Source organism: Anomalospiza imberbis, chromosome 5, assembly GCF_031753505.1.
Source record: "Anomalospiza imberbis isolate Cuckoo-Finch-1a 21T00152 chromosome 5, ASM3175350v1, whole genome shotgun sequence".
Classification (NCBI taxonomy): domain Eukaryota; kingdom Metazoa; phylum Chordata; class Aves; order Passeriformes; family Viduidae; genus Anomalospiza; species Anomalospiza imberbis.
Genome location: NC_089685.1, coordinates 59,953,911 through 59,965,968, shown reverse-complemented (window position 1 = coordinate 59,965,968; position 12,058 = coordinate 59,953,911). Strand labels below are relative to the sequence as shown.

Here is a 12,058-nt window from a genome sequence, read left to right as displayed (position 1 = left end):
ACACTGCAGAGACCTCAATGGGTTGTGGGGAAGAAAAGGGCTGAGCAGAGGCAGGGCAGCGAGCCCTTGGCTTGTAGGCTCGCACTCCTGGTAGTTCTGGGAGCCATCAATGAGGTTTTGGCAGTGGAGGGGTGAGTTCGTTCCTGCTCACAATCTGAACCTCTGGCTCTCATTTCTCTTCCTCTCCCTTCCCCTACTAATGTTTCCCAAGGGAAAGTTCCTGCTGAAGTAAAGGGGAGGAAAAGACAAATCACAAAAGCAGAGGGCTGGGGGATGCCGGGCGGGCGGGGACGCAATTCCGAGGGGCCGGTCTGCTGGAGCAGACTCAGGAATGCTGGAGAGGGAGTGGCAGCGGGGACAGTGGAAAATGGATATTCAAGGGAGAAAAAGATTTCTAAAATCAGAGTAAGCAGGTCCAGGAGATAAAACTGCAGTCACTTCTCTAGAATGACATGGTTATAGACTCGTACCACAATTACATTTATTTGGGTGCCCTACCTGTGCATTCTCACTGCTGAAGAACGCACTCAGATTGCTTCCAGCTTTTCCCTCGGTCATAAATTGCTGGAATTTATAGCACTTACTTGGGAAACTGTGGTGATTTCCCCATTCCATATTTAACCCGTGTCACCCAAACCACCTAAACTCCGTCTGAATGCAAGTTGTATGAAGAAAAGTGGTATTAGTAAAGTCAGAGGCAAGTCTCTGGAGGGAGTGGCCAGCATGAGATGGTAATCCTGAGTCACACAGACGATTTCTGGGTCAGCCAGACCCTACAGCACAGGGCTGGTATCCCCAGCCAGCTCCAGTGTCACTCAGGCAGGGATTTCCACCACGGTTTTATCATCAGCTTCGCAGGGCTGTGGATATCCCTTTCTGAATTTTGCATGGGCCGGTAACGTTTCATTTTGATTTGAATCTCTAGGCCTGACCAAATGGCTGTTCAGCAGACAGGAATAGGAGAAGGGGCTGGAAAACATGACTAAATATGGCTGTGTTTCTGGTTGCTACAGACTGCAGGATTAGCGGCCCCTTCTTGCCAGCAGCCACAGCTGAAGTTCCCAAGGTTTGAGGATCACTGAGGGGAGCTGTAGCCCAGTCCTCTCCCTGCCTTTTAAAACTATTTGTTTATTTATTTTAATTTTTTTTTTGTTTTCCACAGAGAAATCTGCAAGCCATTGTGTGGGCTAGCAAACTTGGCACCCTCCAGCTGCCTATAGAATAGCATTAGGCGTTTTTATTTCCTGTAGTGGATTATATGTTATGTTATCTGGATTTCAGATGATTCTGGGCGAGAGGCTTAGCCTTTTCTTTTTTTTTGGGGGGGGGGCTACAAATTGCATTTGAAATAATTTAATCTTCTTGGAGATAGCAGAGCACTGGCAATCAGCAGATGGATGTGTTTTGAGACAGATGTAGGCAGCTTCCCTGCCTGCGACTTGCAGAGCTGCTCCAGCCCCGTGTGCAAGGCACAGGCACCAGAGTCCTCGTCTTATCCACAAGCACATCAATAACCTCATTGATTGCAATGATATTTCTCATGTTTAAAATCAAGCAAGTGCTTGGATGTCACGCTGAATCACAAGTGAGGGATTTCTTCGCGCTCTCGCAGAGTCCGTTCTCTTGACCCAGCTGGCTCCGTGTACCCGCACACATTGGGTGTTGGGGAATGGCTGCAGGAACAGGGTCATGGATCGATGGAACAATTGTTCCAGCAATCCTGTTTGAGACCCCAGACCCCAGCTCTGTGCCCAGGAGGAGCTCTGGCCTGGGAACAGCTTTGTGTCTGGGCCTGGGAAACAGCACACTGTGCCTGGCCTAGGAACAGTACACATTGCATGTACAGATAGCAAAGATGACATATCCTTGAGATATGAGTTGTACAAGAACAGGATGTAAAACAAGATGTACCTAGCAAAGTAAAATATATCAAGCTAGAAGATGAAAAACTTAGCTGCAGCTGAAACCGCATGTAGGAGAACATATAACAATGAACCTTTATGAATTAACCAATGAGAGCTTGTTGCTGACATTGCTTGTGAAAGACTATATAAACTGACAGGATCTTTAAATAAATCAGAGCTTGCTTATCAATCATATTGATTGTGTGCTTGTCTTCCCTCACCGCCTGCGGCAATTGGGAGTTTATCTGAAATCTTAGTATCCATGCAGATGTAGCATACATGGGGGATTTTCTTTTCAAACTGGAGGTAGACTTACTTTGAAAATATCCTCTTGGCTTGTATACAGAATATTTATTGTGCTTTAGCACCATTTTCTAATTTGTATCTGAAGCCAAAGAGGCAGTAACTATTTTTAGAGTGGAGAAATCACACTGAAAAAATAAAAAAAAGGAAAGGTATATTTTCAAATCTTATTTAAAATCTGAGCTGTATCACCAGCAAATAGCATTGTGGAAAGGTAAAATCAGATTGCAAGTGCTTATTGGTACAATGTTATCATAAATTCACAGAGCATTTTTCTGCACGAAGGAAAATCGATCATCTTTTACTGCAAATGTACAATCCCAGGGCACGATTTTTGAGTTGTGTTTATGTGAGCGAGTTGAGTCTCACAGTCCCTGTGATGCGAATGCTGCACTGCTGGATAGCCAGCAGGTGGAGTCATCTATAATGGATGTGCTGAGGTCTGGAAAGTTGAATAAGTACGGGATGGGACACGTGGAAATTTCAGTCGTAAGTTGTGACCAAGGAAAATATAAGCAATGGAACTGGAAAACTGTGAGCGTGGCAGATACAAAGAGCTAAAACTTTAGCAGCAGCAGAGGAGGGACCTGCAAAATGTTTGGAATAGTGAAAAGCTGGAGCAATCCTGGAAACACTTCTGTGGCTTGGATCCTGAGGCGTAATTCATGCTGTTGTAATTTGCACAGATGGCGGATGTCTCAGGGGAAGGCTTGAACAGCTGGGAAACATCAGGGTGTGGGCCAGCTTCAACTACACACCCTTTCTTTATCCCTGAATCAGTCACAGAAGTGAAAGGTGATACCGAGATTGCTGCAGAAAATACCTGCAAGCTATTCTCTGTGCTGGGAGATGGCTCCTCTTGCACGGTGCGTCCTGTTAAGGACTAGCTTAACTTGGCATTTTGTGTGTAAGAATGCACTTTCAGAAGCTTTCCAATAAACCAATTAGGGAGGAAGAATCAGCCTCAGCTCCAGAGATCAGCCATGTAGTAAATTGAGTTGTAGCTAAAGGGCCTTAATAAACAGGGTGCTTCACTGAAAACGAACAGGAGTTACGTGATAACCCCCGTCCCTCGCCCCCCATTCCGTTCCACCATGTGCCCAGCCACCACAGAGAATGTTTTGCTTTGTCCTTTGCTCTATCTGCCTGTTACACCAGGAATGAATGTTGCCTCCAGTGGGGCATTTGCCCTTCTCAAGCTGTGCGTGAGGCCTCCAGCCTACTTGGAAATGCGCAGTTGCAAATAATGATTGGTACTCTCTCTTTGTCTGTGTGCCCGTGTAAGCTGAATATGTCAGGCTGCTACAGACTTGTGTCTGAGAGAGGAGAGGGTGCCACAGCCCTGAGGTGCTTGAGAGACACAGTCAGAGATGTGCAGCCAGGCCACTGGGGGACTGGATCAACAGCAGCCACTGCTGGCCCCTTGATGTGGACTCCAGCCTTCAGCAACCTCTGGTCCACTCATGACAGGCAGCCGAGGGGAATAAGCGCCAGGTATTTCCCAAGTACTGGATCTCTGGCATCCAGTGCGTAGAGGGGAGCTAATGAGGTTTTTTCTCTTCTGGTCTGTGTCCCCATGAAGGGAGGTACCCTGTGGTACCTCTGTGGCTCACACTGTTTATCTTGGTCATTATCTCGGTCTTATTTATCCAGTCAGCCCTGCCATCTCAACAGGAAAACAGGAGATCTTTCATCTCCAAGATGTGCTCTTAACATACCTTTCTGCTATTACACATTTTTAGGATATAGAGGGATGCCATTTCATGTTAGAAGTGCTGAAGGATCTACTTTATTTCCTATCCCCCCAGGCATAAGCAGCACAGGCAGATGGCATTTTTATACTAATTGCATCCACGCAGGTAACTGCATCTGTGCTGCAGGTGCCACCCTGCTTTAGCAGCGTTGGGACACCTGAAATGCCACACCTGCTTTGCAGCCTGATGCCCCACAGAACCACAGACGAAGCAAACAGCAACCATAAATGTGCTGCAGTGATGTTTGCAGGAAACAGGAAAATTAGTCAGGAAGGTTTTGCTCTGAGCTCTCTGGTGGATTCCCAATTCCCAGCTGCTGACACTGCTGCCTTGCTGGAGTGCCGAGGTGCTTGGAGGCGTTTCCTGAAGCCAGGTGTCCTCGTTGCAAGAGGTGGCACTGGGAAAAGAGCCGGTGCATTGTGGGTGCTGGCCCAGTGACTGACAGCTGCCAGCACCTTTGCGTCACAGTGACATATTGATGTTGGCATTGTGCCGCTGCTTGGGCATTGGCATCCTCCTGGCACACGCTTTGGGCCAGGTGACAAGGTCTTCGGATTTTGCTGACTTAGGTTATGTATTTTCAGCTGTATGCTAATTGGTTACAAGAAAAGGCAGCTTCTGCTGGTAAAATTTTGTAGCAAATTGCTGGCCTGAGATAAGGAAGAAGAAACATTTACCCACACTAGTTACTACTGAAAGCTCCACCGCCGCTTCCTGCGAAACCAGGACCAAAGTCCAGGCTGAAACTTTACCTTGGCGGCACTTCATCACCTGTGGGAGTACTACTGTGAGGAGGAAGAGCTTTTGGCTTCAGAGATTTGTCTGACTGGACAGAAACAGCAGGAATGAGCAGGGTTGGGCAAGGCACTAGACCCCACCTGACCCACTTAGCAGAGAGACAAAATCCTCCATGAAGGAGAGGAACAAAGCTGCTGGAGGCTGAAAGGGCAAGAGAGAGCTGGTCAGCAGGGTGAGACATGGTGTGTAGATGATGGAAGCAGCAAGAAACAGTTCTCAGTTGTGGCGGTGAAGACAGTTGCTTTTAAGTGTCTCTGATTTCTATGCCTTTGAGCCAAAGGCTAATAACTGAGTTTGTGCCTCTCTTAATGTCTGTGCCTTAGAACCTTCATGAGTCACTGCCTCTGCTCCATTCAAGCACCTTCTGGGACCAAGCCCTTTGTACTTCCATTTCACACCCGGCATCCTGATGCCACCTGATTTCCAGCCCAGTGGGAGCACCAACATGTTTCTCCAAGGAATCTTTTCAGAAGGTATCCTTCTGGGGGGGAGGAAACCACCACAATTTTATTCTAAAATTGTATGAATCTGTTCAGGAAAGATATACTCTTCATGCCAGCTTCTGGGAGCTCTCTGCAAGGATAACATATTTTAAGATTGCCTCTCTTTGATCTATCAAAGACAAAGCACTGGTGAGCACTCTGCAAACTTGCCCATGAAATCACAGCACATAGGAGCCTTTGGCAAGAGTGCTGTGCAGCAGTGGAAGGGTTAACAGAGGAGTCAGCTGTCTGTTTAGTATGTCTCAGATGTCACATACAAATACCTAAAAGGCAGCTGGTTTGTGTGAAAGGAAATCGAAGGATTAAGATTGTGTCTCAGCTCAAAAGCTTTTTTGTGACTTCAGGAATGCCTCATATCCCATCTGTTAAATGGAGATAATACCTATCCCACAAACATGCCATGAAGAAAAATTAATGAATCTTATTTTAAGAGGAAATGGAAGTTCTGGATAAATGGTAGTATGTAGTAACACAGCAGTAGTGTCAGAAAGCTCACAATGGCACAGAGCATGGCGGTGGCAGCTGCAGGTCACTTTGGTAGGAGGGCACAGGACCCCCCTCAGCTCTTTTCACCTGCACCATGACTCAGGGTGCTCTGTGGTGGTCCCAGCTCCTCCCCTGGCAGGCTGCATACCATAGCCTGTTGAAAATGCCTCACCAAGGGATGTGCCTGTGGCACTGCCAGCTCTGCCAGGAGCAGATCCACATGCACACAGGATGCAAGGGAGAACTGGCAGCAGCTTTGGCAGCTGCATGGCAGGAGGTGGTGGAAATGGGGTCAGGAGAAGGAGAAAAGTGGAAGCTGGGCACCATAATAAGGCAACTCCTTTCTTTGATATCCCCAAGGGAAGTGTCAGATAGACACTCAGTTACCACAGTGAGAGGAGTGCTCCCAAGATTTCTCTCCAAACTGTTTATTCCTAACTTGTCTGAAGGTTGAAGTCTTCTGCAGCTCCTCACAGGCAATACCTTAACCTGGACCATTCATGTAGAATCCCTTGTCAAAATTAGGGGGGAAAGAGAAATACAGAAACACTGCTTTTCTCTGTATGAGCAGCATCCCAGTCATAAGAATTTCAGCTTCTTTCCAAGCCAAGAATGGACTGAACACGTTCCTTCAGTGTTGTTTGACAGTCTGGCTCATTTTATCAAACCCAGTCAAGATGAATGAGACATGTGTTTACCCTTGGTGGGTGAGCAGACAAAAGCTGCATGTAATTGTCTTCTGGGTGCCTGCCACTCCATGGGGATTTGCAATCATTTTGAAAAAAAGATATTTCCCCCGTCACTGGAGGAGACAAGCTGGCACCTCAGCAGAAAACATAACACTTAAAATAGCTTTCAACGTGGCCTTGAGAACTATTTTTGGATGAGGAAAAATGTGGTGTAAAGGAAGACTGGAGTCATGTATGGTAACTGTCACTCAAAACAAAAGGCTCTATAATTTCATGAAGATCAACAGATGTAGCACGTACAGGGAATACGGAACACTAAGATAATCTAACTGGTCCCCAGGCTTTGTTACACATGGTGATATTCGAGAAGTCAAGAAAGGCTTCCTCACACCGGCCAACTCCATTTTTAGTTTCTTCCTTTTTCTCCAAATTGTTGGCAGGCAGGAATGTCATTCCCATCCCATAATCAAGCCAACCACAGATTTGTATTATAATCTGTGTATTAGTTCTCCATCAAGTTGCCACAGCTTCCAGACTATGTTCAGGACAACACAGGCTGCCTACGCCTTCCTCATTCTAGAGCAGATATTGTCCTTAGTGCTACCAGATAGCAGCTGAATAATAAAATCAACTTTATGTTTTGGTTGAGGATCCCAGATTTGTTCCTCAAGATCAAAAATGTGGAGACACACAAAAGAGCTGATGAACAGGCTTTGGGTTCTTGCAGACTGGTGTCTCCATCTGGTTGGAAGTCATATGCAGTAGAAAAAATGAGGAGATATATTTATATGTATACAAGTGCAGGAGAAACACACGGAGGCCATTAGGGACAGGAAACCAGTGCAGCCCCTTTCTCAAGAAATCAGATGTGCTGCGAAGTGAGCCCTGGAGTGAGTTGCGGGGAGGAGGCCTGGAAAAGGCCGGAAAGAACACAATGCACCGAGCGGTGCGAGGCTGCGCTGAGCAGGGATACGGGGCTTCGGAGCTGGGCACCACATCTCCGGCTGCTGGATCCCCCTGAAGCGGGGGGTCAAGCCGGTACCCATCACCCCAGATTCGCCTCAGTTCCTTATGGAAGCGCTGCGGAAACCTCACGCCGAAAGGCAACTCTGCGCCAGCGGGGCCGGGATCTAGCCAGCCCGTGACGAGGGACCCGGCTCTGCCCGAGGGCTGGGTGCCCCGCACTCCTACGGCCAATGTGACCGCCGCAGCCCCGCCGGGGGTCCCGCACCCACCGCGGGCCCCCAGAGGGCGGCCGCGGCCCGACCCGCGGCGGGCTGGGCGCAGCCCCGCTGCCGAGCGCGGTGCGGCGGGGCCGAGGCGGCCGGGCCGAGCGGCCATTTCCCGCCGCCCCGTGCGGCTCCGCGGCGCCCGGGGCCCCGCGCCGGCCCCGCCCCGCCCCGCGCTCCGCCCGCGGCCCGCCCCGCCCCGCCCCGCCCGGCGCCGCCGCCGCCGCCGAAGGTTTCCGAGCGGGGGTCGCGCTGCTCCGGCGGCGTTTCCGGAGATTGCCGAGGGGCTCCGGCCCCTCCCCAGCCGCCGCCGAGCCCGTGACCGAGGCGCTCCGGTGGGTCGGAGCCCGGCGCGCCCGCTGCTGCTCCGGTCGCGGCGCGGGGCTCGCCGCCCTCCTCCTTCTCCTCCGGCTGCTCCCGCTCCTCCGGCAGCGCCGGGCGCCGCGGTGACAGAGCGGGGCGATCGGGGCGGGGGGCGGCCGGGGCTCCGGCGGCGCGGATGGCGGAGGGCGGCCAGCCCCCGCAGCAGCAGCAGCCACAGCCGCAGCTCCTGGCCGGCGGCGGCGCGGGGTCCGCCCGCGGCGTGAAGCGGGAGCCGGAGCTGGAGCAGCCCATGCCCGGCGGGGACGGCGCGGAGGGCGGCCACAGCAAGCGGCTGCGGACGGAGGCGGAGGCCGACGGCGGCGGCATGCAGGTAGCGGGCAGGGCCGGGCCGTCCCCGGTTCTCCCTTCCCGGGGCTCGGCCGGGCCGGACCGCGTTTGATTTCGGTTTGCGGGACTCGGCGCGTCGCGCTCGGGCGTGCGGCCCTTTCCCCGCGGGCTCCCCCCCGGGCTCCCCGGGCCGAGCCCGGCGGCTCCCGGGGGCGCAGCCCAGCACGTGGGGCGGCGGCGCGAGGCCGCGGGGGAGCGGGCAGCCCGGGGAGGCCGCGGTGTCGGGGCCGGGTGCGGAGCACCGGCGGTGCTTCGGGGCCGGCGAGATTTACCCGCGGCGCTTGGGGCTTGTACAGCACCTGGAGAAATCCCAGGTGCTGCTTGGGAAGGGGGGAAGCGGGGTAGTGGGGCGTCTTCTGTGTTGGTTCAGAATCCCAATCCCACGTTTCTGTCGTCTCCTGCCAGCGCGGTTTGATCGTCCCCAAAACATCGCTTGTTTCAGGTGCGATGGCCTTTGTGTTTGTGGGGTGATGCTGCCAAGGTGTTTCTGCCTCCCTTTGTCTGGTGTTGTGGAGGGTTGTTTTATTATGGCACTTGCACTGGCCTTTGCTGCTTCTGTCTCTCGTGATGAGAATATCAGAGCTCTTTGGAAGCAGCGTGATTTATTTATCTGAGCTTGTTTCTCTTCTCACCTTTTCTGGGGTTGGTAAGCGCTCCTGGCTTTCCAAAGGGAGCATCCTATTCTTTCCATGGTGCTTCTCATCAAAATGCCAAATGCTGGCCAACACTCTTCCCTTTTTATTTCCCAGGCTGTCCCCAGTTTTCATGCTCAAGATTTATTTATTTTTTTAAACAGCTTGCAGCAGGAAGGTTTTGTTTGTGGTTCTGTCTGATGTTCAGCCTTTCACGGTGGTCTCTCCACCCCACAGCATCGTGTTTTCCCAAGTGTGATGGTGTGGCCTGAGCGCTTGCTGGAGCTTCGTACCCAAGTGCTGCTGCTTGTTCTCGCCCAAGGGCCAGAGAAAATCGTGCAGTGCTCTTTTATCCCTTGAAGTAGTGTGTTCTCCCACGTAGGTGTCAGGTATGACTCAGGCAGTGTGTACAATTGCAAGGAGAAAGATGCTCAGCATCAGAGTATTTATACAGTGGGTCTTGCTAGGAGTTATGAATGAGTGCACAAGCATGGTGACATGAAATTCTTCCAGCTCTTCAGAGTTGAACTGAGGCAGAGATCCTGTGTAGTTACAGAAGGTGCACCAGTTTACTCTGCATATAGTGGTTTAACTGTCTGTTTTTGATATAAACCTGGGTAAATCAACTGAAAACTGCCCAGGAAGGGACTTGGGCTGGTTTAGCAAAAGTCTGTTTTTTTGTTTGTTTTTAATTGCAAATTAGTACAATTTCTCTACAGATAAAAGACTCCCCCCTATATTTACATTGAAAAGTGTCTCGTCTGTTCCATGAATAATGCAAGGTAGTAGGATTGCAGTGTTCAGCCATGGGGCTACAATAGTGTGTGTGTGTAATGCTGGTGGTCATGATAGTAAGAATTGATTGTGTAATTAATTAGCAGAAAGCTGGGGTTTATTTCTGTACCAAATAGTGGGAAACAGTGGAGAAATTAGGTGAGGTGCAACTAGTGGAGCCCAATTTTTAAGTGTGTCTGTAGTCAAAGTAGCTGTTCTTCAGATTAGGATACCCATTTTGTACTTATTTGGCATTCTTAATTTTAATCTTTCCATATGTATGTATATGGAAAGAATTTCAATCCTTTTATTATAAAATATTAAAATAAATATATATATGCGTGTATGTATATATGTACAAATACATACCATCATTTGGAACTAGGTGATCTTTAAGGTCCTTTCTAACTAAACTATTCTATAATTCTATGTCCAGAAGTTTCCTTTGACTTTTTTTAGTTTTAAAAAGTGTAGTTTGTATAATTGGAGAATCTTCTCATGTTTGCAAGCAAGAAGTACCAAATTAGAAGCCAAATTTATCAATAACATCAGAGGTAGGAAAAATATGTTCTTTAATGTTTGGGAAATTCGGTATCCTTTTCCTTAAAAGACAAAACACATGTTTGCCCTTCATAAGGATTTCTGTTCAGATAGTGCCTTCTTTTGAAGTACCTTATTTTAGAATAACACCTTCTTTTTAGTAAATCCTCTATGTTTAACTGTATGTAAAGGTTACAAGAGGAATAAAGAGCCTGTTCTTTGATGGTTTTTTTTCCTCCCTCTCCTATGTACTAGAGGCTTTCTGAAAGCTGGAAATGAGACCAGCAACCGTTGTACCTTGTTTTTCCTGGAGATCCTGTCAGTTTTCTACTTCCTGTTCCAGAGCCAGGGGTTGTTGCTGTGTAAATTTGGTGACCTTGTGTCTCTGGGCTGATAGCAAGGAATGACGGAATGCTGTGCCCACCACCATTTCTTCCTCACCACCTGTACCTACCAATGGCTCAGGATATAAACACAGCATGTAATGCTGAAATAAATAATTTAGCTGTAGAAATTACTAATGTAGCTGTAAAACTAAAAGATTTTTTGGGGGTCTATTAGCATGAAATATCAAAACTAGGTTATAGGAAGATAAGCCAGTAGCTAGTTATTAAGACCTCGGGGCTGGGGGGTGCCTAAAAGCTTCGAGTAGCCCTTAGATTTAGTGGGCTTCTTGTTTTCTGCTGTCTCAGGCCAGCATGCTCAGACAGCTTATGCAGTTAGGGTTTCATTATCTAATCCATCTTTGATCAGGCTGGATAAATGGTGTTTGGCCAGTGCTGATCTTGTTAGGAGGGTGGTGTAAAGCTGCTTGAGTTGGGATTGGGACAAATCGGATCATGGCTGCTATCTGCTTCTGGGACATATTTCAGTTAATCGTGGCGTGGGAGGAAAAGGTCTACCAGGAACTGCTGGGTTTTAGCTCTTTGTTCCATAAATGGCAAAAGTCGAAAGCTACCGGCCAGGAATGTCACCTGCAAATTTGGATAGGTTTGTAAGCTCTGGAAGTAAAGGGCCCCAAAGGTATTGCTGATATAAATACTAGCAAGGAACTACCTCATGCTCTGTTTGTGGACTTGGATGATTGAATCAGTTGGATCAGCTTGCTGATCTGGGTAAAAATAATGCCTAACACAGGAGAGAAGACAAAAAAAAAGTTAAATTAGCCTAAGTCACTTGTGAAACTGCACTGAAATGCAGTTGTTGATGCAGCTGTATCTGCTTCTTGTCAGAAAATACTGACTGCTGCACAGATGGAAGAGAAAGTACCCTTGCAACAATCTCTCTCTTCCTCTGTTCCTTGTGTGATGAAAGATGAGAAGTGTTGTGGCTAGCTGGGAAGTGTCGCTTTCTCTTTGAAACTGCAGACAAGGGTGCAATTCCAGGGTGCAATTCCAGGGTGCTCTTTTTGTCTTCCCCTTCCAGGTGCTCGAGGTGTGCCAGACAGTTTACACTGCTGAAAAAGTTACTAAAATACCTTCCCCTTGCTTTGCATGGGGTTGAATGAGTTAATCAACTCCTCTTTTAGTCCCTAAGCTGAATTTTGATTTAACTTTTTTATGGGGTCTAGGCTGGTCAGTAAATTAAAATCATACTTGGTGGTAATACATGGGTGGAATTAGATACAAGGTGTGAACAGAAGTAATCCTTGTTCCTCTTTCATGAATGAGTTGTGTGCTCAGTATCCCTGAGTATTTGCGAGATGACTCTCCTTGCAGCCGTGAGCTTGGCCAAC

General features: G+C 48.8%; 1 protein-coding gene across 13 annotated transcripts in view; it reads left to right on the top strand.

The window, feature by feature from the left end:
• Positions 1 to 7,883: 7,883 nt before the first annotated feature.
• The window catches only part of RBFOX2 (RNA binding fox-1 homolog 2), a 165,107-nt gene continuing 160,932 nt past the window's right edge, over positions 7,884 to 12,058 (top strand). For 5 of the 13 annotated variants that reach the window (XR_010999388.1, XR_010999389.1, XR_010999390.1 and 2 more), the window contains exon 1: positions 7,887 to 8,360. Coding sequence is in view for 8 of the 13 variants with exons in the window: in XM_068191118.1 (XP_068047219.1) it covers positions 8,166 to 8,360 (195 nt within the window). In the remaining 5 variants the exon portion in view is untranslated. Of the gene's footprint in view, positions 8,361 to 12,058 lie in introns of all 13 variants that reach the window. The other 8 variants (XR_010999387.1, XR_010999386.1, XM_068191121.1 and 5 more) reach the window with 5 other exon arrangements.